The sequence below is a fragment of the Accipiter gentilis genome, chromosome 14 (genome assembly GCF_929443795.1).
Source record: "Accipiter gentilis chromosome 14, bAccGen1.1, whole genome shotgun sequence".
NCBI classification, from domain to species: domain Eukaryota; kingdom Metazoa; phylum Chordata; class Aves; order Accipitriformes; family Accipitridae; genus Astur; species Astur gentilis.
In genome coordinates this window covers 4,343,417-4,367,895 of record NC_064893.1, presented here as the reverse complement: position 1 = coordinate 4,367,895, position 24,479 = coordinate 4,343,417, and the positions used below count along the sequence as shown (strand labels likewise).

Sequence of the window (24,479 nt, the reverse complement as noted above, 5' to 3'; positions counted from 1 at the left end):
AAATTAGTTTGTAGAGAAGAAACGGCTCTTCTTTAATCTTTTCCTTACTATTTGCCATGGATCAAATTCTTCCACCCTCTTGCAATGCATGGTGCCTTACTCTTAAAAGTGACCCTACTGCAGGATATGGTGTTACTAAATTTGAGGAAGGTTTGTCAACTCTCACTGTGTTTTAATCATGGGGGTGGGACTGAATCAAAAGTTTTGCACAGATTTTAACCTGTGTTTTCTTCATAGCGAAAGGTGCTTTGGATGGCAACTAGACTCAGAGATAGGGATGAGTACCTACCCACAGAACCAGACTGAGAAGTCTGGCAAGTTCTGGTATTTGACATTCAGCATGTGGTTTTGTGTGGATCAGCGTTTAATTAACAGTACTCTGGGCCTTTCTGAATAAAATTACAAAAGACTATTCAATCATAGTTTGTCTCTCAACCAGTCTTGGAATAGGCTTGTTTCATAACTGAAGAACTGTGCTAATTTCAGCTTATTTCTGCTAACACACTGGGATTGTCATGACCATGCAATGTAATATAAAGACATATTGGTAACTGGGAATACCAGGGAACAGAAGTGAGTTTTGCAATGGTTACTCTACCCATGATTTAAAAAAGAGATGAACAAAGAGTTCTTGATTGATAATTCTGTTCAAAATCAATCAGATCAACCACCAATTTGTACATAAATGATTTTCTACTAAAATAATTGTACAAGGCAGCTTTCTGCAAGTGGAGAGTCTAGTGTACAGATTTTTAAGGTTCTGCTTCTTTTCACTAACATTATGTCTTTCTGGGGACAAACATTTAGGCAATTACTGTAATTATGATAAGAACTCTATTTCCCATATGAAGTACAGAAAATGAGTAGCCACACAGGACTGTATAATTACATTTACCACCCTCCCCTCCAAGAAAATCTTTCACTCAGACAGTATGAGATTGTTTATTTGATACATCAGCGTTAAAATCATACAAACACACATGGAAGAAAATTAGGAATTAAATTATGTCTTCTCTTTGAGTCCCATTAGGGGAGCTGAAGGGAGCAAAGAGAGGACAAAGTAATGTGAACTCAGTGTGAAGGAATGTAGCTAATGTTCCTTATCTGACCTCATGCTGAGCCACAGCACCAGTGCGGAGCAGTTCTTCTATGGCATCATCCTCATACCCCAGCATGCCCTTCAGTATCTCCACTGTATGCTGTCCAACAAGCGGAGGTGGTTTCGGGTGTGACACAGAAAATTCACTGTATCTGACACCTGGTCCTGTAAAAAAAGCAGATAGGGGGGGTAATTATTTTCAAAAGTTAGTGCCCATATTTATATTGAAGTGTCTATGTTAGTTTAAAGGAAGCATCTCATTTTCACAGCAGTCTTACTACAGTCCTTATCGCAGAAATGTTATGTTCTGGAATTATAGACTAAAAAAAAATCCCAGTTCACAATAATGTACAAATAAGGCAGTTTTAAGTAGTTCACCCAAACGCAGAATTGCTGAATATGCGCCCAACATTAAAAAGTCTTCCTATTGTTCCCAGTGGTATGTATATTGGGGTGCTCTGAGTCATACATATCACATCACAGGTCTACCACTCTCTGCTACTGGAACAACACAGGCAATGCCCAGCCCACACAACAGGATGTGGTGCAGAAATCCCCACACTGTCTACAACAGGAGGCAGCACAAGCATAAGAGTGCAATGAAATGTCATGTTAACACACTGTAACCGATGTCGGAGCAGCGCACCGGATGATAGGAAGCACCATCTCCAGTTAGCAACAGCTCAAGTACCTCTGCAGTGTGCTCCATTATCCGGCAGTGATGTAAGACTGACATCACACACAGCAATGATATTCCCCAGCTTGGTTTACATTTTCTACGAAAAATATAGGTAGCAGCAGCCGTAAGAAAATCAACAATGGTTTATTTACTCTGGCAAGAATAATTTCAAAGGTGGATGTCACTTAGGGAAGCTGGCAATGATACGAAGAATTTAATGTCTATTGCAGGAAGTCAGGTCTCACTTTTTAGCAATCCTCTGTAGTGAACTGAACAGAGGCTTCAGTGTAGTTCCCTGCAGACAGGTAGCTGTACTATTACTACCAGATTCAGAAGACAGAATGAGCTACAAATTTACTCTGGGATCAAAACTGAGGTATGCACTCAGCACATGCATAGAAAGACTAAGTGTTTTATAGAGAAATAGTGGACAGTAATTTCTCAAATTGTCAGTTGAAACCTTTTCATTAATACAAAATTTAACAACCTTTGATGCTTTGGACAATTGGCAGAAGGATTCCTCTATTCATAGTTATGGTCTTTATTATATCATCAAAAAGAATTTACAGAAAAAGTTATAAGTAGTTAGGTCTTTGCCTATGACACTACAGCTTTACTTAGAAATGCAAAGAAATATATAGAGCATTTTAATAGGTGGAACAGTCTTTGACATATTTCTGAAGACATAGAATATCATCCAGCAAGGGAAGTGAAACACAGCAAGAAGTCATCCTATAAGGGCAGGAGTAGTGAAGGTCACTACTTGAAGTTACTACTTATTTAAGGAGAGATGCTGACAAAGGTCATGCAGCATGCCAAAATGCCATTTTTTCAACAGTCCTCATTGACTGTAATCAAATGGTTAATATGGTAAAGGTATCCACCTCCAAGCAGGACAAAATAAGATAAAGGATGCTTAGAAAAAGAGGGGGTTTTCAAGCTGATTTTGTACATTCCTGATGAGTATGCTCCTGGAAGAGGGCAGATACGGTTCCTCTTTTTAAAAAGGAGAGGAGGTAGAATTGGGAAATTGCAGACCAAACCATTTAACTTCAAGTTCCATTAAATACTGGAACAAATAATGACGATGAAAGTACTGAGGAAACGAGTAACAGCCAGCATGTATCTATTAAGAACAAATGGCATATGCTCAATCTCTTGTCTTTCTACCAGGAGAAGGGCTGGAGGTGAGATACATCCCATCTAACTTTAGATGCCAATACCCTAGATATAGATGTTTAGTTGCTTAGACTCCCTTTGGAATCACTGGAGATGAAAAGACAAACTTACAGTGTAGTTCTTCTAAGATGACTAAGCCTGGCCAGATGAATTGTGAGCACCTATGTTTCTCCATAAAGGAGAGGGTAGACAAGTACCTTAGATGCAGACCTCTACCACCCAGACATCTGAAGTCAGGTGAGATGACTCTCCAACCACTAGGATTCCAGATCAAGGTTTGACTTTCGGGAAGAAAATTCTCTGCTATTTTCCATAAACTCACTAAAGAAACACGGCCTAGGTAAATCTGAAGCCAGGTACAATACTGAGAGGGAAATCATATTCAGAGAATTACTAACTAGGATCTTCTAAAACAGAAGAAAGTTTCAGGTGAGCTCTGGAGGAATCTGTTCAGGATGAAGCACTAATCAGTATATTTTTACGGGGTTGGCTGATGGAACTCAGACCATACCTGCTCAGGTTTCTGAGGACTTCAAGCTAAAACTGACTGTGAAGCAGATTTCACAATGACCTGGCTACACTGTAGAAATGGTCTGATAAACCAGGATGAAATTCAATAATGTCAAAGGGAAGGAATTACATTTAATTATATAAATACAGGGCAGGGGACAAATAGCAAGGTAGGAATAGCTAAGGGTTATTCTAGATCACAAAGTGAAGATGACTCAACAACATCATGCTGTTGCGAAAAAGAAAAGCGCCCTACAGGGATGTACAAACAAGAGAGAAGTCTGCAGGACACATGAAATAATCTTTTTGCTTTAGTTAGAGCTGGCGGGTCACAGCTGGAGCAGTGTCTGGTGTGGGGCCCCTACTGCACAGCCATCTGGAACACCTGAAGATGTTCTACAGGACAGCAACCAAAATGATCAGAGAAAAGATGACAGACTGAACCAAGTGGGATAGTGGATCTAAAGAAAAAAGGGCAGGGAAAGAGGCCTTCAAAATTGTCTTCAAAAAATGTAAAAAATAACCACCACCACAAAAACGCCAAACCCTGCAAAAATCCATGTGACCTTTCTGCAAGGAGGAAGTAAATCCTTTTTCATGTCCTTTCATTCATGATGAATCAGAAATAACTGATTTAAATTGCAACAAAGGAAAGTGAAGTTAGGTACTAGAAAATAAACTTTTATAATGGTAGGGGTAGCAAAATGCTTAAACAGGCCATGCGAGGAGGCTGCAGAGTTCTTACCAATCAGGTCTTCAGGAACAAGAATTATTCTAGCATAGCTGATTCTGCTGGGACTTGCTGGTGGATTAGATGATCTCCCACAGTCCCTTTCACCCACTAATATTCATGAAAGCTAAGAAACAGCTCACATATATTAATTCCTCTTCCTAGGACTGACTGAGGGCTGATCTGGCACTAGTGCAAGCCACAGAAATGATCTATCCATGCCAACTGAAATGCTTCTGAAGATAATTTAGGAGCAAAAATGCCCCTTAGAGATTTATGAGTCTAGAAATTCAATGTGGCCACAAAACTATTAGGCAATTTCTATTAAAAAAATATAATATATAGATATAAAGCAATCTTATTTCAGGTGTGTGTATCTGAGAACTCTTTATACCAAAAAATCAGCAAACCCTCAAAGGAACTAGTTTAGTAGCTATACACTTTTCACTTGTTTGTGCAAATTTTTGCTAGTATAAAAATTGCGTATCTCAAACCCTGGGAGTTTTTGCAGTGATATCAAAAGACACAGAATAAAACCTCTAATGAGAGAAAAACAAAATTGACATTAAGTGTACAACAGGCATAGAATGCTTCACACTTCCCAAAGAAATTAATCTTACAAACTAGAGCATGCTAGAAAATTGCACAGCAATTATAAAACCAGTGTCTTCCTTGAGCTTTTATTGTTTGATGCATAATTCATCACGCTACTTTTCACTTTGATAGAGTTATAAAGTTATCTACATTCATTCAAAGGAGCTACTTGCTAATGATCCATCATTAACGATTCTCTGTTCTTTCCTTGTGTAACTTCTACTTGGCTTCTGTGTCAATTAGGAGGGTGCAAAGCTTGCCAGTCAGGCTTCAGCAATCCCACGCTCCTACTGAACAACGCTCCCGGAGAGCAACCAGCAGAATGCTATGCAAATGCTAATTAAACACAACTCCCTTATGAGGAAACCATCCCCTGAGGCAGAGAGAGGTGAACTGCTTTAATTAAGGCCAGAAGCATTTGCATGTGGGTGAGTTACAGAGAGCCTTGCAGATGAAAACAGGCCTTTGCTGGGGTAGAAGCAGGGTTACTCGTTGGAGGAGGTAAGACAGCAGTCACCTGTGCATCCTGGCTGTAAGCAGGGCCCTATACTTAATTCAGCCATGGAGTTAAAGGGACACATATGATCACCTGAAAAAAGCAATGAAGGAATGAGTGCTAGCTGTGATTTATCTTTGTCCTGTTCAATTAAAAAAGCCTGTTTCTCTTTTTGCTTTGATTATCATTGCCAGTAAACCAAAGAGCTCTTTCACCACATTTAAATTCTAGGCTAAACTTCTTCTATTATTATTATTATAATTTTGACTTTGGCACATTACTAAAATACATTACTAAAATACATCACGGCATGTACAAGAGCTAATAGTGCAATAATAAATCAAAATTTATATCAGTAACAACCACAATGACAACTGTGCCAAGACATCTTGAAGACTTCCCCTGTACTTGAACTCAACATTGTCACAATAAATTGTATTTCTTTGGTGCCTATCTACTATAGTATTGCTAGGCATCAAACTGAACTATTAGGTCAAGACGTACTAAACACATTAAAGCAAAAGACAAAAATGAGAAAAAACCTCTGAAACAGGCCCACAGGAAGGGCCCTGCAAGAATGAAATGCCTTTGAACATTCACTTTAAACAGGTGAAACACGCGGCAGTCTTTGCAGTGTGTCACTGAGCATTGCTGAGATTTGGGGCTGCAGAAGCAAAGTCAGTTTTACTCTAAAAGTAGCAGAAATTAAAGTTGAATTTGAATAATATTAAAGGTGCAAAGCACAGTATATAAAAGTGGATAAAGGTAATAATCTTTGCTTTGTCCTGGAAAATAGCAGTCCTGCAGCATTGTGCAGGATAACACTTTTTCTACAGCACAGGCTGGAGCATATTGAAACAATCTAACTCTCAAACTATGTAGAGGGAATCAGACCTGGGGACAGCCAAGCTCAGGGAAAATTCATGATTATTTGTTATTATTCAAGTGGAACAAGGAAAAGAAAGGGGAAGTTTGAGCTAATGTATGTGTATACATATCATCTACACTCGCAAAAAAGAGCAATGAGAAACCCAACACTACTTGTTAGTTAGCTCTACCCTAGCTCTCAGTGTAGCTTATATATGTGTAGGAATCGCATGAAAACAAACTAACACTTGTGCCTCTTCCAATATCATGGTGTTGCTACATAACAGTTTTGCAATTCCAATGAAATATCAACAGTCAACAGTGATGGCCCAGAGCCAATACATTCGCACCCAGATCCCATATACGCTACAGGTCAAGTGTGTGGAGCATGCAATTGGCTGGTTATGAAACTGGCCTAAAGGAGGATCAGCAGGAAACAAGCAGTGACTTTTAAGGCAATGAAAAAGAAAACAATACAGAATAAGTCAGCAAGAAGAGCTTCATGGCTGCCATGAAAGATATTTGGGTGCCAGAAGTGATGTGTGCAGGGATATGTTACCAGGAGTAGACCAGGGACAGTTCGTTTTGAGCGTCTGGTCTCTTCCCTTTGGTCCCGGACGTGACTTCCATCAATCTGTTATTCACAGCTGAGAAGATGGGGTGCCCGAGCACAGAGTACAGGTCAGCTTGGCTACACTGCCTTTACACCAGGCTTCTTCCCCTTGATGAAACGCAAAGTAGAAAAGTACACGCAGACAAAAAAGCTCATTAAAAAGACCTGCTAGTATGAGTACTGCACACAGGCTTGAAGGAAATCTCCAGAATAAATAATCAGCTCCATCTTAATTGGGGAAATCCCACATTTTTTCTATTTCTTGCCACAGATTTGAAAGTTTCAGAGCTCGGGGGACTTTTCAGGAATCTAATTGCTGGGAAGGATCCTTTCCTTTTGCATTACATTAGAGCTGGTGATTTACCTTTCATGAACAATCTGTAATAGATTTGAGAAAAAGGAATTAAGGAGATAATATTCAAACTCCTTCCCTCACTGCAGCTTCCATTTCCTTCCCCACTTACAGCACAGCCACACAAAGTGTTCACTTGGCATCCAGGACAGCTGAGAGGGTGGAAAACTTTGGCAGGATGAGTAGGAATGAGTAATGGAGAACATAGAGGATGGACAAACTTTTTCAAATTATAATTAAAAAAAGTAGACTTTGTTCTAGGTGTCATACAAACACAGATACAAATAAATTAATATATAGTAGTAGTAAACAGTAAAATCAGTAAAGCAGTAAATAGTATCAAAACTAGAAATATCTACAAGCCAGCTGTTTACCTTTTCTCATTTGGCCAATGCTGACTGCCAAGGGAGAGACACGAGGACTATCCAACGTCACAAGAGTTGAGAATGTAAAAACTGACGCATTGTGAGGGAAGTTGACAGAGCATAAATGTAGTTTATGTGGGATAGCCACAGATGGGTGTCTAAAAATCAGGCCACTTTTAAACCCACACTTAGGCATTCAGAGCATCCATTACATAATTCTTAAAACCCTTTGCAAAGTACATTTATAAAAGTACTTTCTTACCTGAAGCTGCACATATAGAAATGCATGAAAAAACATCTTATGAATTTCCTATCAACCAACATCCTGTATATAATCAGTGTAAATACCACTCAACATTTATATAAAGCTTTACATTTTCAAAGTGCCACCATACTAACTGTACCTAATTAACCTTCCATGACTGCTGGAGTAAAGGAAATCATTTATCAGTCACTCTGGTTGCATATTTGAGAGTAATCCTGCATAATTACATTATTTGAATAATGCAATTTTGCAAGAGGACTCTTGGCACCAAAAAGCTTTAAGAAAGTTGCAGTAAGGTGGTGTCTACCGCTTCCCACACGTATCACCTCACAATGCTGAAAATTTGGCCTAACTTTTTGTGCAGGCTCACATGGTCCCACTCCTTCCCGAAACCCCAAAAGACCATACGAAGAGATTCAAAGAAAGACAGGAAGGAAAATGACTAGTAAGAATACCCAGAGGTAGCAATTTTAAAGAATCGTAAATTCCCTGGGTAATAATCTGTAGCTCCATTTCCTAAGGAAACAAGTTTATGTCTCTGTGCTGTCTTTCTAATCATCTGTTTGTCTGCCTTGTCCCCACCACACACAGTAACTTCTGAACCTGTCAATCTTGACAAAAGTGTAGAAATCCCAAGGAAAATTAACTTCTTACCAGTATTGTGAAAATTGGCAACTGCTGAAGGACAGACACCCAAATTACTGCCCTGATGACATTAAAAAAACCCAAAGAACTCAGCTGTTATATATTCTGTTTGGCTGCAAATGGCTCACCAGTAAGTACAGACATAGCTCTGCAAGGGTCACCTAGCACATGCTGTCCTTCACAGGGGAAACAAGGCATAAAGGATATGAGAAAAGTTCAGGTTATCATAAGGATTACATACAGGGTTTATAAAGGCTGCAAGTCTGAAGGAAAACAATATTTAGTTCCAGTGTTCATGGAACAACTTCTTCTAGGCATCTTTTCTACGGTATTGTGGAAGGTGTATTCAGGCTGTGCAAGCCCAAGGCAAGGAAGTTAGAGACTTCTAGTTCAACATAATTTGCTCTTGAAGGAAGGAGCTGAAGAACTAGATGGCAAAGAAGAGTAACTGGGAGAAGCCCTGCAAAACTCTAAAAGGAAAAACCTACAGAGGCAAGCCAAAACTACTGAAAACCCAAGCTAAAAATGTAATTTGTCTCAGGTCATAATCTAATCAATACAAAACTCGATATATAATCCCACTACAGGATGCGGGTTAACCACAGGATGTGTACCTAATGCAGAAATTACGGGGTGAGGCTGAAAGGCTTTTGCCACACAGGAGGTCAGACTATATGAGCATAATGGTTGTTTCTGGGCATAAAACATATGAGTTTCGGAAATGCCCATAACCAAAACTGTTTCCACACAACAGGGCTGGGGTTAAGATGGCCTACCTGAACCTCCTCTGATACTTAGCCATAATACTGTTTCATGTAGACAACTTTACTGTAAATCCAAAAGGTCTTAATTACTCTATTTTAAGGAGAGTAATTAGTGAGAAGTGTGCTCCGAGTATGGAACAAGAAAAATCAAAATGCTACCTGAAATGAGCCTCTTGTAAGGACAGAGAATTGCCTAGTTGCAACACACTCACATGATCCTGGAAGCTGAATCATGCCCCCAGCTGCGCAGGAAGGCAAGAAGCTCCTCGGGGCCCTCCTACTGAGCCTGGTGAAAACTATTGCCAAGTCCCATGCCTTGTGGTTCGTGTGACCCCGCATGTTGGAATAAGATACACCAGCCAACACAAAAGTGTCTTGTATCTCCGCAGTACACCAATTTGTCCTTTCCTGTGTCCCGTCTCCAGCTATAAGTTAGATTCTTTGGCTCTTCAGAGACCCCAGAAGTAATCCTCTTGGCCAGCTGTGCATCATCAGAGCGGGAGCAGATGAGCTCTTCCTTGCAGATGAGCTCTTCCTTACTCTTTAGGCAACCAGCTGAAGCCCGGATACCTGAAGTTGATTCTAGTCTCTTAATTCAGGGATGCAAGACAATGCATGCTGAAGAACATACACAGCCTGAACCTAAGGCTGGGTATAATTTCTTCTCTAATCTCTTACTTGCTAAAGCAGCACTTTTTTCAGCGCAGAAGGCTTTAAGCTTTTTCCAAACAACTGGTAAAAATAACTAAAAATTAAAAACCTTTGGGCCTTTTTTTTAACACAAATTTGAAAGAATATTCAAAACATTCTCCTAAGCCACTTCTGAAAATGCGTTTATCACTCCCAAACACCCTGACAAGGTTCACAAGTCTGATCTTCCAGCCCCTAGGGAGCATTTTTCTGTGGCCCGTCCTGAAGTCTTTGTCTCGTTATTGCTGTACCCTTCTATAAGCATGGACATCAGAACAGGGCACAGATTATTGCACAGAATAAAAAGCATTTTTCTATGTCCCCTTTTTATACCTCTAAAGAGCGGACCAGCTCTTTTCAGTATGCCTCGTAATGGGAATTCATGTTAAGATAGTTATCTGTGTTGGCTCCAATCATGCTTGTCTAAGTCTCTTTTCAAAACCAGAGGTGTCTGTTCCACAGGTCTACCTGGCATTCCTGTTTGATGCTATTAAACCCCACTGTAACAGCTCCTTTGGCAGCAAAACTTGGTAGCCAGAATAGAGAGTGAGCTGGGTGGCAAATCGTTCATGACGGAAGCAGTCTATCACATTGCTTTGCTTTAGTTCCCTAACCTCACTACAACCCATCTGTGTATTAGTATAGATGATTTATTCATGTATTTAGGATGATTAATGTCTTACAACATCCATCTTAGCCTGTTAAGAAAAAGAAACTGAGAAATGAAAGCCTACTTCAGTCCACCTGTAGCAGAACTATTTTCAATCACTTCTTTAAGACTTTTACATTGACTAATTTTTCCTTCACAATCCCTGGTTTTGGCCAAAGGATTAAGTCTCAGAAGGGGTGTATTGTTATAAAAGGGCAAAGATCAGACATGTAGCTAGATGTCAAATCATGTGTCTGCCATGTGCTGTGTGCATATTGCCATGCACATTTACTCTACACGTCTTTAGACTGTTCCTCTGTGGCCACAACACATAGGCATATTAACCTTCACATTTGGAAAATTCAACAGTCGGTCAATACTTTCTTGCCTAGTTAGTGACCCACACCAAGTAAGTATCTGCTGAGTGAGTATTAAAATAATGGAAAAAGCCATCAGCTGCAGCACAGCCAAGGAAATTCTGGTGGTTGAAATTCTGCAGCACAGACGACAGCCATGTTTGAGCACCATGGAAATATTTGGAACTCGATTCTCAAGCAAGGCATCTGTGATTAAGTAGGGCTGAGCACTACGCACAGCCTGATCATTCTTCCAAAAGCTCTCCCACTCTACCCTCCATTTACTTCTGCTGTCCCTTGTGCAGCAGAATGAGGCCAGTTCCAGTGCACAGGGACTTTCCCTGGCAAAGGAAGATGGGAAGGGATTTGATACTTTGTTTTGGATTACTTGAAGAACTGCAAATTACATTTTTAGCTCTTTTTGGGTAAGGTGCCCAGACTCCTTGAGGCATAGGCTACTAAAAATGCTGGCTGAGTTTCAAAAAGCACTGTGCAATCTGGGATGACTCTGTTTTTGAGTGTCATACTTGAGACATCTTTAAAGAGGCCCAGTTTCCAGAAAAAGCTGAGGACATCTGAAAATCTTTCTCTTTCAGGATGCCTCAATTTGACTATGCAGAGACATCTGGTATTCAAAGTAGACAAGAAGAGCGAGTATCCCTTCACTGAGCAGAGGAAAGTAAAACTCTAGACATATAACTCCTTTTAGCCACTTCTTTTTTCCTATTTCCTATTTAAAAGCAATCATCAGGTTAATCGTAAGTTCTTTAAAGGTAAACAGTGCTTAAATTGGAGTCTGGGAGTGGGACTAGAGAGAGGGCATGCTGCAGATTAGACTGCTTTTTTCCACCTATTTATAAGTGACAATTTGATCAATTCTATCTCAGTGTGAAGGACTGGGAACAGCTTTTTGGCTTTTCATTGTCTGCTGCCAATCCCTGACATGTGATACTCAGCTCATCAACTTGAAAATATCAAAGCAGTATGGGGCAGGAGAAACAGCCGTTTCAAACCAAGCAGCCTTCAGTTTGGTTTTTGGTTGTGCGGGCATGCCAATGAGAGCATGTGTATGTCAGTTAAGTATAGGCTGGTTCTGTACCTAAGTTCTTGTGGTTTCTAACATTTGCCAGCCTTTACTCCATCAGAAGGGATTTCAGTGTTGCGTTCTACCCTACAATGGGCAAAAGAGTCAGAAATCATCTCTCCTCGCCCACAAAGATTAGAGTAGGATTAAGAAACAGAAATTTAAGTCAGACACACCCATGAAGAGGAATGAGGCATAAGGTTAGGAAGCCATCCAAAGCTTGGTTGCCTATCCCCTTACTAAACTAAACTAAAAAGTCTCTTTTTGCTCAAGAAGACAGCTGAAAAGCTGGTGAGCAAAAATTAAAATCAGATTGAAACCAGCCATGCCTAAGCAATATCCCATCTTAAATGTGCGCAGATCAGTTTCATTAAAATATTTCCCAATTCTCTCTTTTTCCACCTCCTAATACTTTGGCTGTTTCCTTTAGCTCCCCTTTAAACTGCAAAGCAAAATGCTTTTACTGACATGGTTTGTAATTTTGAAGTCCTAATCTTAAGCAGCAGGTGCTTAGTTTTAATGGAATTTTTCCATCCCTGAATGTCTGGGAGCATCAGTAGCACCTCCCTCCTACACAGCCCCTCACCTTTGATCCTCTGCCATTTGTACTTGTGGGTTTTCATTTACTGTATTTCTTCTGCTTTCCACAATCTGCTTTTTCACTGCAAACCCTTCGACCTCTCCTCTCCTTTCTTTTACCTCATACGATTGGCAAGTGCTGTCTCCTAAAAATCCTTATAAAATATGAAGGGCCTTGCTGCCTCTGGCCTTGCTATCTCTGGCCTCATTTTCAGCAGCACTGTGTCTACTTTACACTGCACTGGCAATTTAAAATGGTCTTAGAGTGGTTGTAAATATTTGCATCACAGGAACAATTATATTTTAATTGCCAGAGGTCCTAGGGCTTCTCTGCACAACAAAACCCTGGAACTAAAATAACAGTTGGTTTTACTTCATACAATTAGTTATTTTGGAGCAAGTCTGTGTGGGGGCACTTTTGTTCCATACTAACAGGTTTTGTTTCCATTTAATTTTAGCTTTTTGGTTAATCTGATTTTAGTTAATTTTCTCTTATAATTTCCTATTTTGAGTTAATGTAAATTATTTTGTACAGGCATAAATGCAAGCAAAATCCAAGGGAAAAGCATCCACCCTCAGTTTGCAATGACATATCTAAAAGCATGGATTAAAAGTAGCTGTGTCAACTCCAGTTTGTGGAAAAAATGGGATTTACATTATAACGTTAGAACTAGAGATGCTGTAGCAAGTGAATGTCTGCTCTGCCTTGGTGCTGGTAGATTGCTCCCAAACACAGTACAGACAGTTTAACAAAGACTAATCATCAGTTCTTTCTTTTATCCAGGATTGCACCTCCCTAGTTTGTGCTTTAGTTAGTCTTCCAAGTGTATTTGTATTTGGCTATTAAAGAATAGTTTCTTTTTATCTTTATTTGCCTTTCTATTGCTTATCAGATAGACATGCATATCGGTATATAACTCTTGCTCAAAAAGGAATAACATGCTGCAGAAATGACCATAGCCTTATTCCCTAATAACTTGACAGGAATTTGACTTAAAACTCTGCCTTTTAAAATATGAATCCACATTGTGCAGCAGTAAATCACAAGGGCTCACATAGCTTTCTCATAACTAAATTTTAATTGAGTTTTCCACCTTAACAAGGCAACCCAATTCCATAAAGTCATACCAGCCACTTCCTTAATCCACAAAGCTCAGAGGCTATCCTCTGCACTGACAGCATGCAAAAATGTTTAATGCTAACACAAATACCTTTCATAGATTATTCTGATTCTCAGGCTGATTTCTAAGCCAGCTGTTCTCTGCCTGATTCAATGTGCAGATTTCATTTTAAAACACAGAATATTCCCTGGTTACCTGCCATATAACTAGATCTTACAGGTGTAGGGCATGTTTGTAATGCTTGTTCATCCACTTGCAGGAAAAAAAATCATAAAATAAAATATGTTGTGTAGCTTTCCTGGATTGTAATGTTTTCTCCCCAACTTTCAGATACTGTATCAACTGAAGAATGCCAGGAATTACTTCATGCTTTATATATGTACCTGTTACAGATTATATTCATTAATTTCAAAGCCAGCTGCTATTTTTGCTTAAAGTAATCTTTGATGGTACACTATATATATATATATATATAAAAGAAGAAGAACTGCTTGCTATGACATACAAATGTTTAAATCTACCGTGATTATAGATCTATTAGTCCTTTGTTCTTTTTCATGTAAGTAGCGTAACCAGCTTCCTGCTTGTCCTGGGGCTTATTCTCTGTATAGCAATTTTGACAAACCAGTAACACTGAATATGAAAGAAAATGATGAAAATATAAGCAACTCATCAGAAGAAACTAATAATCATCTAATAGTAAGGTCAACCACAGTACAGGCTGCAGAGTTGGGAATCCAAACCGTTTATTTGGCTTCTTGCTCTATCACCAATCAACACTGTGATCACATGCAAATCACGTTCCCTTGCCATATCCTTGTATTTCCTGTACAGTTGTGTTAGCCTTGCCTATTTAGAATATAAAATGTTAGGGACTGGAGTCATCTCTTACTATTTGTTTATACAGTGTCTGACACAACAGGCCCCACTTTGTATTGGAATGAAATACAAATAATAATTTTCTGATATCCTGTCTCCCAGAGCTGCTTCAGAGGAGTGTGAGCCACTGTCCCAAGTTCTATCTGATAAATTGTGCATTACTCTGTTGTGGGAGAGATTTCTTTCTAATCCGAAATCCATCTGTCTTGCTGTGCTGCAAGTGATAGTTTCTGGGCAGAGAGCATACTAATTGCAGGATTAAACTCTTAGCTAACTCTTGGGTGGAAACCGTTTCCCATAACGTGGTAGAAAACACATGTTGGTTTCTGTCTGCAGATCCTTGAACATCACAGCCCTGATCTCGACTGAGATATTTAGGTTCTCTATTGAACTATGTCTGTGCAATATAACTCAATTAAAATTAAATAATAACTAGCTATCAGAAAGCATTATTGAGATTTTAGTGGCTTCAGTACTGCTTAGCCTGGTTTAGTTCCTCTTTGAGGGCACAGACAATCGTGCTGAACGTAATGAATTCTGCACCTTCTCCAAATAAGTAGCACACAAACTTAGAGCTGAAAAATGAACTATAATTTTGGTGAGTGTCTTTGGATTGCTTTAATTTTACAACCACACTGAAATTTGAAACTTCTAAAATCTGAAGTACCTCTCTGTATATAACATTTTGCTATAATATATCTCATTTCTGTGGATGTGCACTTTATTTATTATTCAGTGCGGTGAATGACTGACATTATTGATGTGACACAGACCTCATTGGCAAGCTGCAAAAAGCAGCTGGCTCCCAGCATCTTTTCTTCCCATAGGTCAGTAGAGGAGGTAGACACCAGACTGCCAGACACAAATGTGGAAGAAATCTTTCAGAAATTATTCTGCTTACATCTCATCTTCTTAGGGCTCTCCAGTCAAAAGTCATCTTGCTAACAAAATACTAAATTTCCCGTATTGTTAAAATGTACTGAAAATGCTGGAGATAAACACACTTTTCAAGAAAAGCTAGATTGTTAGATGAAGTTGCTTGTTGTTTAAATCTAATTTTTATGGTTGTGGTTGCGGTGCAACCATGAGACATCACAGGCAGTGCCACCCAGTCAGGAGCTCTCCACTATCTTTGGCAATATTTGAACCAAATCCCCATGTCAGAAAGCATTAGTAAACTTAAGAGCAAAGTTAGCTGGGTGAAGGGGGTGAATGGAGCATGGCAAGACATGCAGTGGGCTGGGGCAATAGGTGCTTTTTATGCTCAGGAGTTCAGAAAAACAGATCTGTTTGGAAAAACACAACTCTTCCAGAGCATGGGATTAAGGATTCTAGAGCAGAAGCTCAGGAATCCTTAGCTTCTGCTCCCACCACCTTCTAACTCCTCTCTGCCCTTATCCTAAGGTGGCCTAATCAATCTCCTGTTACCACAGTGAGGCCTACCTTTCCAACTAAGCTATTTCCATATTTCTCCGTTTGGCACTACTCTTTGCTGTCCTTTGCCAATTTAACCACACATGGGCAAACCTTCACCCTTTCACAGAGACTCTAAAAGCTAACATAAAAGCACAAAAAATACCCACAGTGGCTCAGTACACTAGACCGCTCTCTGACAGTTGTCAAAAGTAGATGCTCTTGGAGGAGTATGAGAATACAGCAGGAACATCCAATATTTCCCCACAATACTTTCCCAGCCTCTAACAATTCACCATCTAGCTCCAGCATCCCACCCTCCTCTTATGCATACTCCCCTGTTCTTCCCAAATCCCTCTCCCTAGTCTCCCATTAACCAACGCCTACTCTAACATCCTGAGGATAATCACCACAAGGAACTTAATACACCATGAGATAATATATCCCTGTAGCTCAATCACTCATCAACCTTCAATGCTCTTTCTTGTTCCCAAAGCCCACAACTCCCCACGGCACTTTCCACTGAACCCTAAGCCCTATTCTCCCTCACTCCTTCTCCTACTCCTTCTCCAAAACCTTCTACTGACCTGAAATATTGAATACTCTAAATGCTTGATATTCTTCACTATTCACATTTTTCCAGTTCCTTCATTAATCAGTGTACTCCCTCATCTATTTCTTATATAAGCTGACCAGTTGCACGTTGTACAATGAAAGCAATGCTTGAGACAAAGATTAGCAAGTGCTTCTGACTAAATAGAACATATTTGCTGAATTCTTTCTCTGGATTTGTTAGATCTCTGCATCTGGGATTTATCCTTAATGATAAGCCAAGTAACTCCACTTCACAGCATGCACTTCAACCAACATATTTTAAGCAGGTGTGCGAAAATTCAGCAAAGCACTAATGACTCCTAGAATTCCTAGCAGAACCTGAATTCATGCTGAAAGATGTAATGCCAATTTAATACATAGAGCGAATATCTGTAATTTCTGTGTCTGGGTTATCCAGTCATCTTAGAGGCCAACCACAAACAAAACTAAAACCAGATTCAGATAAAGAAATCAAATAGGGTGGACTTATTTACTTTTACATTATTTAGAACTTTCAGTGGAACTATGCCATTTATGTACAGGCAACAGCAATCTTAGGGTACCACACACTTCTGTATTGGATATGAGAAACAGCCTTTCTCATCAGAGAAGTCCAAATGCTGGTGTTTTGGTTGACTTGGAGGAAAGACATGACTATGGCATCTTTATTCATTCTCCTAGGTCAACCAACAGGAGTGGAAAAAGTCTAGATCCTCAGCTTCTTAAGTACAGCACTATGACAGGCTAATCCAGGTGAGCATATGCTTCCCCTCCACCTCTATTACCAACCAGCTTTGACTCTTAATGTGACTAGAGAGAAATAAGGCCACAGTTTTAACAAATGACTGAGTAGGAACTCAGGATGCTTTTACTTTTGGATCTGAGATGCTTGTGGTAATCCTAATTTAAAGAAAATGCACTCTCTGAAGTTCAGTCTTTAATGCATCTTCAGCTGCATGACCAAAATCAAAAACCAAATCACTTATCAACTGTGAAAAGTTCATCTTAATTAGTATTTTTGTGCTGTAGCTGTCCTCTTTTGCAAAGCCTTCCGAATCCTTTCGAAAATGTTATACAATGTCAGTCCAGTTTCTGTTAAAATAATTATGTCCTACTTGGTTTATAGACACAGCATACATGGAGAACACACGTCTGCTTTATATGGTATGCTTTCCGTGACATGTGGAAACTGCTGTTGAAATCTATGGCAAATGACAGCACGCAAATAATCCTTACATCTGTGTACAAGCAAACCCACAAGTTTCACAGAAGCTGCTCACATTGGATGTTTTTAGAGTGAGAAAGGCAGAAAGAAAATCACATTAGTTCTCATTAGTTTTAATTAAAGCAGCGGATGATTTCCTTATTCCCATTCATACTAAAGTATATTTTACAACTTGAACAGTTTTTAATAGGATTCAGTTCCCAGTTTTTAAATTAAGCTTTGACTCTTGCTATCCACCATATTTATTTAAAAAAACATAAACAGAGCTTCTTTCAAATAAATTATTTAGGATCAGATTCAACAAATATTTAATCCTTTAAGCTTAGTGTAAAATCAATGTAAAGGATTGTAAAAGGGATTTAGGAACCAACATGTTTTGGTGAATCTGAGCTATCTATAAGATTTTCTGAGCTCTCAGAAACAAAGTCCCTTTCAGAGAGGCCACAGACTGATAACCTAGGGAAAGTAAACCACTGATCATTTAAAATTCTTTCTTTTGTTATTTCTGAATAAAAATCACAATGAAGATACACAAATAATGTGCTATTTTCATTACAAGCTAGTACCAAGTTAACAATAATCTTTCAGGGACAAACTATAGTTAGAGGAAAGCTCTTAAGAAAGAAGGGAAAAAGAAGGGGGAAAGGAGAGAGCAAATGTGAATGTGGGGAAAAAAAGGAAAGAAAATGCTATTAAGCTTTTAGAAGAACTGCTTATGTTCATCCACATGTGAATCCTGAACCAGATATGTCAAAATCAATAGTAATAATAGTACTATGACCATGTGGAAAAATTCTTTGACTGCACTACAGCACTGTAGCATAGGAATGGTAATACATTGAAATCAGCCTCTTTCCAAGATTCGGAAATTTTAAATTAAGTGATAGAAAAAAGAGGAGGTCTGAGGATTATTAGAAGACTGAACTACAAGGTGTGATATTTCCCTTAAGTGCAAATCAAATACTGTCTCTGATATAGTAACATGCTCTTTAGAATTGTTAAAAAAGGGGGAAAAAAGGGAAGAAAAGCCCTACGGAATTGTAACACATTGTGCATAAGAATAAGTACTTGTAAAAAACAGTGCTTCTGATGGGATGAATTCAGTATCAGTTCTTAGTGAGTATTTCACATTCATTAGTGGTATAAACTCAGAGTTTGGAGAAGAAATAAATTCCATACTAGAACATCTAGATTTCCATTTCAACTGATTACATGTGGATAAGCATCCTATTTAAACATACAGATGTATTGATATTATATAGACACATAAGGACTTGCACTCATACCATGAGATGGTTACAAGATATACATACTTACACAGCACGCATATAGTTACTTCCATTACTAAGACACTGAGGTTTTCAGATGCTTACTGTCCACATGGAGGATGTTAACAAAAGGAAGAACATGGTTTTGGGTTGCTTCCTTCTAAAAAAGCCTGACCCTTATGAAATGACATCTTTAACATTCCCAGTACAAATCTGATGGGGAACAACCATTGGACACACAGCCATAAAATTCTAGCACTTTCACTAACTTGCTATATAGCTTTATATAAAGTAGTTACTTTATGTAAACTTTATGTGGTTGTGGTCCAGCAAACCATTTCAGCTTGAGCTTAATGACACAGACTCCTCAGCTGTAATACAGCGATAATGGTATTTGCTGACTTAACTCTTAGGGTATTGTGAAGACCTAGGTAACACTTGCATGGAGCACTGAAGTTGCAGAGCAGGAGCTACAGTGTTGTAACCATTATGACTGTTAAACTTTCCTTAGAACAATGATGCTAAACTTTTTCTATGATGCATGCCAATATGCCTGGCTGCAATAGACTTGAGAACTTTACACTTAGTGGGCATGTTCCCCTCATGGTGTGTGTCCCCCTCAGTCCTAATCTCCTTACTGTCCACAATCAGGAACCTGGCTAGGCATGGCATTGTCTCCTTCCCACTGATGCATCCTCTTTTCTTTCCAAAAGAAAGTAGGACAGGGGAAAGCAAGGGACAATGAGTCCAGATCACAGAGAGCAGGGACGTTTAGCCAGCTGGATCTGTGAGCTGTGAAGGTCCCTGTGTTGCAGAGAAAGACTCATAGAGACCAGACATAAAGAGCAGGGGAAGAGGTAGTGAGAGACCAGAGCCTGGAACATGTCATTGTTCCTCTGCAATGAGGAAAGGATGGCCCAGTGATGAATAGGTACTCAAGGATTGCAGCACGTGAAACTCATTTATTGTGACCTTAGGGAAATTGTTCTTTGTCCCTTCGAAACAGGGATAATAGTTCTTAAGTGGTTCTCAAGATGTTAAGGTTTACGATTTTATCTAGTGTTTTGATACAATGGGAATAGACCCATTGAAGTATCTTAGGCAAACAGAAGCTGTATTTTCCAATTAAACTTATGCAAAAAAATTAAACACTGGTACAAATGAAGAGTCAAACTTGCTTTTTATTTTTGTCTGAGTTAAAGTAAATAGTACTTGAGACAAAAATGAGATAAGACTGCTATGGTTACTAAAAGCGTGCTACTCTACCAGCACGGACACTTAAGTTCCTTCCTTGTTTAAAAGAAAGAGAAAAGCAAGGCCCCTTTTTCAGCTTCTTTGACATGGCCCAGAAGGCATTAACCTTCTCCTGTAGAGACATACTTCCAAGAGAAAATGGGACTTTATTACCCTTACCTACTGAAACTGCTAAAATATTTAGAGACAAGTAAAACTGCTATCTCTGTGATGCAGGCACCTAGTCAGGTAGGTACCTGTCTATTACTTACCTACTAGACCAGAACAGTCTTTGAAGAGGTTTTATGCAAGCAGCCAGAACTGCTTTCAGATGGATATGACTTAACTTTGAGAAAAGGCTTTTAGCAATTCAGATCTCAATGGCAGTATTTTTGTCTGTCATACATGATGGACTCTGCCCTGAGGTGAAACACAGGTTATGTTTATAAATGGTCTAATCATCATGTTTCAATTAACACCATTTTAAGCACAACTTACTGTCCTTCTTTCAGTTTCCTCTCAACATACAGATGATAAGATCCTGAAAAGGATTGAATATTTTAAAGTCTTCCAAAGGACACTTTGTACAAAGGATGAGACGCTGAAAGTAGAGAAAATGAACCTTCATTTTAGCAGAAAGTGTGCCTTTAAGGCATTAATAACAAATGCTAAAACACCAACAGGAAACTTTTCCGAACTGGTTATGATTAGCTGTTCTAATTCTGTATACTGCTCCAAGGAATTTGAACACCCATTGAAACCAAGGATCTTCCTTTACACAAGGAGACATAAAACATAATCCCATCGACTTTAAGGCAAGTAACTTCCAAGGGATTTGCTACAGCGATTTATTTGCAACAGGTTTGCTGCAATAATAACTTTTCACTGCAAGTACACAATGTCTGTCTTTTGCAAAACACTTCCACTTCATTTTCTATCAGAGGGCCACCAATCCTTCATGCCAGGATTTCATAAAATTAATAAATCTACTTCCATAATCCTTGCTGCTTTTACTGACAAATGTAATAAACTACAGGATGCAAAACTCTGGAAGCCTACTGGGATTTATTTTCCTTTTTTTTTTTTTTTTTTTCCTTGACAAGCTTTACAGAGTAGCACTTCTGAGACATGCTCATGTGCTGTAAACCTAATCCTTAGCAATTTCCTCTTTTCTCAAATAACCCAAATATTTTATGAATAGTGAAGGATTTCCTTTATCAGACAACACTTGGGGTATTTTTGCATGTGAGTTGTTCTAAAGGAAATACACTTTGAAGCAATTGGATGTTCTCAGGTTGACATTCACAAGATACACTCCTAAGGAAACATGTAAAACTTGACTAAGAAGAATGTGTCCTGGAGTTTAAAGACAGTGCAAGTGGTGAGAGAACTGAGGCCAAACCTGATGGGACTTGAGACTAAGGGAGCCTTGTTTTTTCTAACCCCACCATGGCAGGCATTTCAGTGCTACTTTTTATGGCCATCTCTGTAAAAGATTTGCTTTTCTACTGCAGCAAATCACACATGGATTGATTTTTCAGAGTTGATGAGCCAGTGGGGTCACAAAGGCTTCTGATATTTTCTGTCGTTAGTCCTCTTCTCCCCAAAATGTGGGTGATGCCCGCTGTTCCTTCTGTAACAGAAGGTTTTGCCATATTCATAGAACAACCACACTTATGTGCCTGTCTTCTTCAGCTAGGCCTGCACCTCCGCCTCCCTTCTCTAAATTGACCCCATCCTTTGGCTGCTGTAGTTTTAGTTGGCAAGTGTGTTAGTGCACACACACACACACATGCCTACAGTGATATCAAGTACCTTTGTGGAAACAATTCCTCAATGCAAAGTTTACTGTAGCACTGATCCATCTGCTAAAATTTCTGATTTTTGCTGCAGAAAGAGCAGTACAACTGGAATACAGCTGTTAATGAAAAAGCCAGCACACTGGTTCCTATCACCTTCCTGCTCCCCCACATAATGGCTGCAATCACAACTCTGCCTCATCCTTCTGCTGCTGAGAGACACCCTTGATTTGCCTGGGAAGTGGGGAATAGGGCAAGGTAAGCACAACTACTCCATTATTTCTTGTTTATTCTAAAAGGACCAATGAAGGGATAAACACAAATCTTGGCTGAAATAACTGTGAGGAAAAATGGTTGAGGATTTTTTTGACATTTGTTTACCTACAGGAAGTCTTAAGATAGTCTAAAACTCACTCCTCAGCAAGAAGGAAAAATGCTCAAAATTTCCTTAAACTGACAAGCAATATTTAAGAAATTAATCAAATTGAAACAATTTTCAGCTTGCTACACATCCAGCTCCAAATCAAATATTACAGGAGCACTGAAAATCTCAAGAAAACGTCCCATGAGGCACAGAAAACAATTAGTGGGCAAAAAAGGAGAAGTTTTCAGCACACCCCTCACCCTAGAAGTCCAAGCCAATTACAGTGGAAATAGTCAGTGATTCAGCACAAAGGTTCCTTGGCAGACTAGTGAGGAAAAGGCAAGACTCCAGCTGGGTCACTCAGACAAAAAAAATGCAATAGTGCATCATAAGGGCAGGATTAGAGTTTGCAGCCCTTAAAAAGGGGGACATTTAATTCAGTTCATGTCATCCCTAAAAGGACCTTCTTCATTTATATTTGCTTCTCAAAACCACAAGCCTAAAGTTCCCATTCAAAGTGGTTTGTTATCATAGGGTCATAGAGTTCTACAGCCATCAAGGGCCTCTCTCACAGCTCAACTCAAAGAATGACACATTTCTGGAGGGGTGGACTCTGATACTTCTGGGGAGGAAAGAGTCCAACCCAAAATTTCACCATCAGGGATTCTGTCATGAGTTTTCCTAAAAGGAAGAGTGGAGTCAAAAGGAGGAGCTTCAGGTAATTGCTCTGGGTAGTATGTTGAAGGAGTCTTTAACTTAATTGATAGAAGAAAAATCAGAAAAGGAAGCTTGGGGTTTGTTTGGTTTGGTTTGGTTTTTCTTCTTTTTTTTCTGAAAGGGGAGCCAAAACTTTGGTTACTATCAGAGACAAGACAGGATAAGACAGACCTTCTACCTGCCCCAAGCTGATCACTCTTCAGTTCTTTAGTATGCATGAACCATTCTTAAAATTAATCTGGGGAGAGCTAGACATTAGAAAAAAAGATAATGGAGAAGATAAAATAGGGGAAGGAACAACAAAAACCTGAAGGAGTACAGAGCTATGGAAGCAAAAAAAAGGAGTTGAACGGATAGAGCAGAAAATAATAGAGAGAGCAGGAGGAGCAGAGGAGAGTTTGATGTTAAAAGTGATGAAAAGGTAACTGAGATACTTATCAATGAGATTCAGAAGAAATGTTGATGGAGCAAGAAGATGGCAGATATGAAGCAGACATCACATGTAGCTGAGGAAGTTCATACGATCACAAGAGTTTTTCATAATGTGCTTGGCCAACTGTGGCTGACTCCATGAATAATGCAGCTAGGAACAGGGGTAAAATAACTGAGCTAAGGGACAGCATGGTAGGAGCCAACAGCTGATTTGACAAAAGACAGCAAAAAGAAAAAAGGGCTAATTTGAATGCATTATGTCTGAAAAAAGTCAACTGCATGGGCTTGAGCTTCACTGATGGACAACATGATAAAGAAGAGGAAGCAACTTCAAGAAAGATTCTGAACTTCCTCTGCAATCAAAAGGTCTCATCCAAGAAGAACAGCTTTTAGCAATGAATCTCTCTTAAAGATAAAGCTGCAGACAGTAAAAAATATATCCTCTAGGAATATTTAAAAAGCATATGTATGTATGATCTTATTTGCTTAAAAATAACAAGATGCAGTTAAAATAAAAGCTTTTGCTGTTTTTTTCAAAAAAACCCCACAACTCCATGTCTTCTAACCCTTTTCACCATAATAGAACCATGACATACCACAATACAAATACTGTTCATGCAAACCCATTGTCCTTACAGTGATATCAATGGTGCCAGAAGTGTGAGGTTCATAAATTTTACTATACAGCTGGAAGAGTATGTGCATATGTTACTGTTCCACAGCACTCATATAAAACATTTAGAAAATAATCATTTCAAGGGGATACTGTCAATTTTTAAATAATGCTAGATCTCTTTTTTGTTTTCCCATAGCATTGTTTCAGATAACACCTGGCAATACCATAATTGAAAGAGAACAAGGGATTTATTTCCTACTGCTCCAACACCAACTGCCTTCAGAAAGCAGGTTTCACGAGGG

General features: G+C 39.1%; 1 protein-coding gene across 4 annotated transcripts in view; it reads right to left on the bottom strand.

Annotated features, from left to right (window-relative positions):
- Positions 1-926: 926 nt before the first annotated feature.
- SUGCT (succinyl-CoA:glutarate-CoA transferase) overlaps positions 927-24,479 on the bottom strand; it is a 338,675-nt gene continuing 315,122 nt past the window's right edge. For all 4 annotated transcript variants that reach the window (XM_049816964.1, XM_049816965.1, XM_049816966.1 and 1 more), the window contains one exon: positions 927-1,264. In XM_049816964.1, the coding sequence (XP_049672921.1) occupies positions 1,101-1,264 (164 nt within the window). In that variant the 3' untranslated portion in view covers positions 927-1,100. The remainder of the gene's footprint in view (positions 1,265-24,479) is intronic.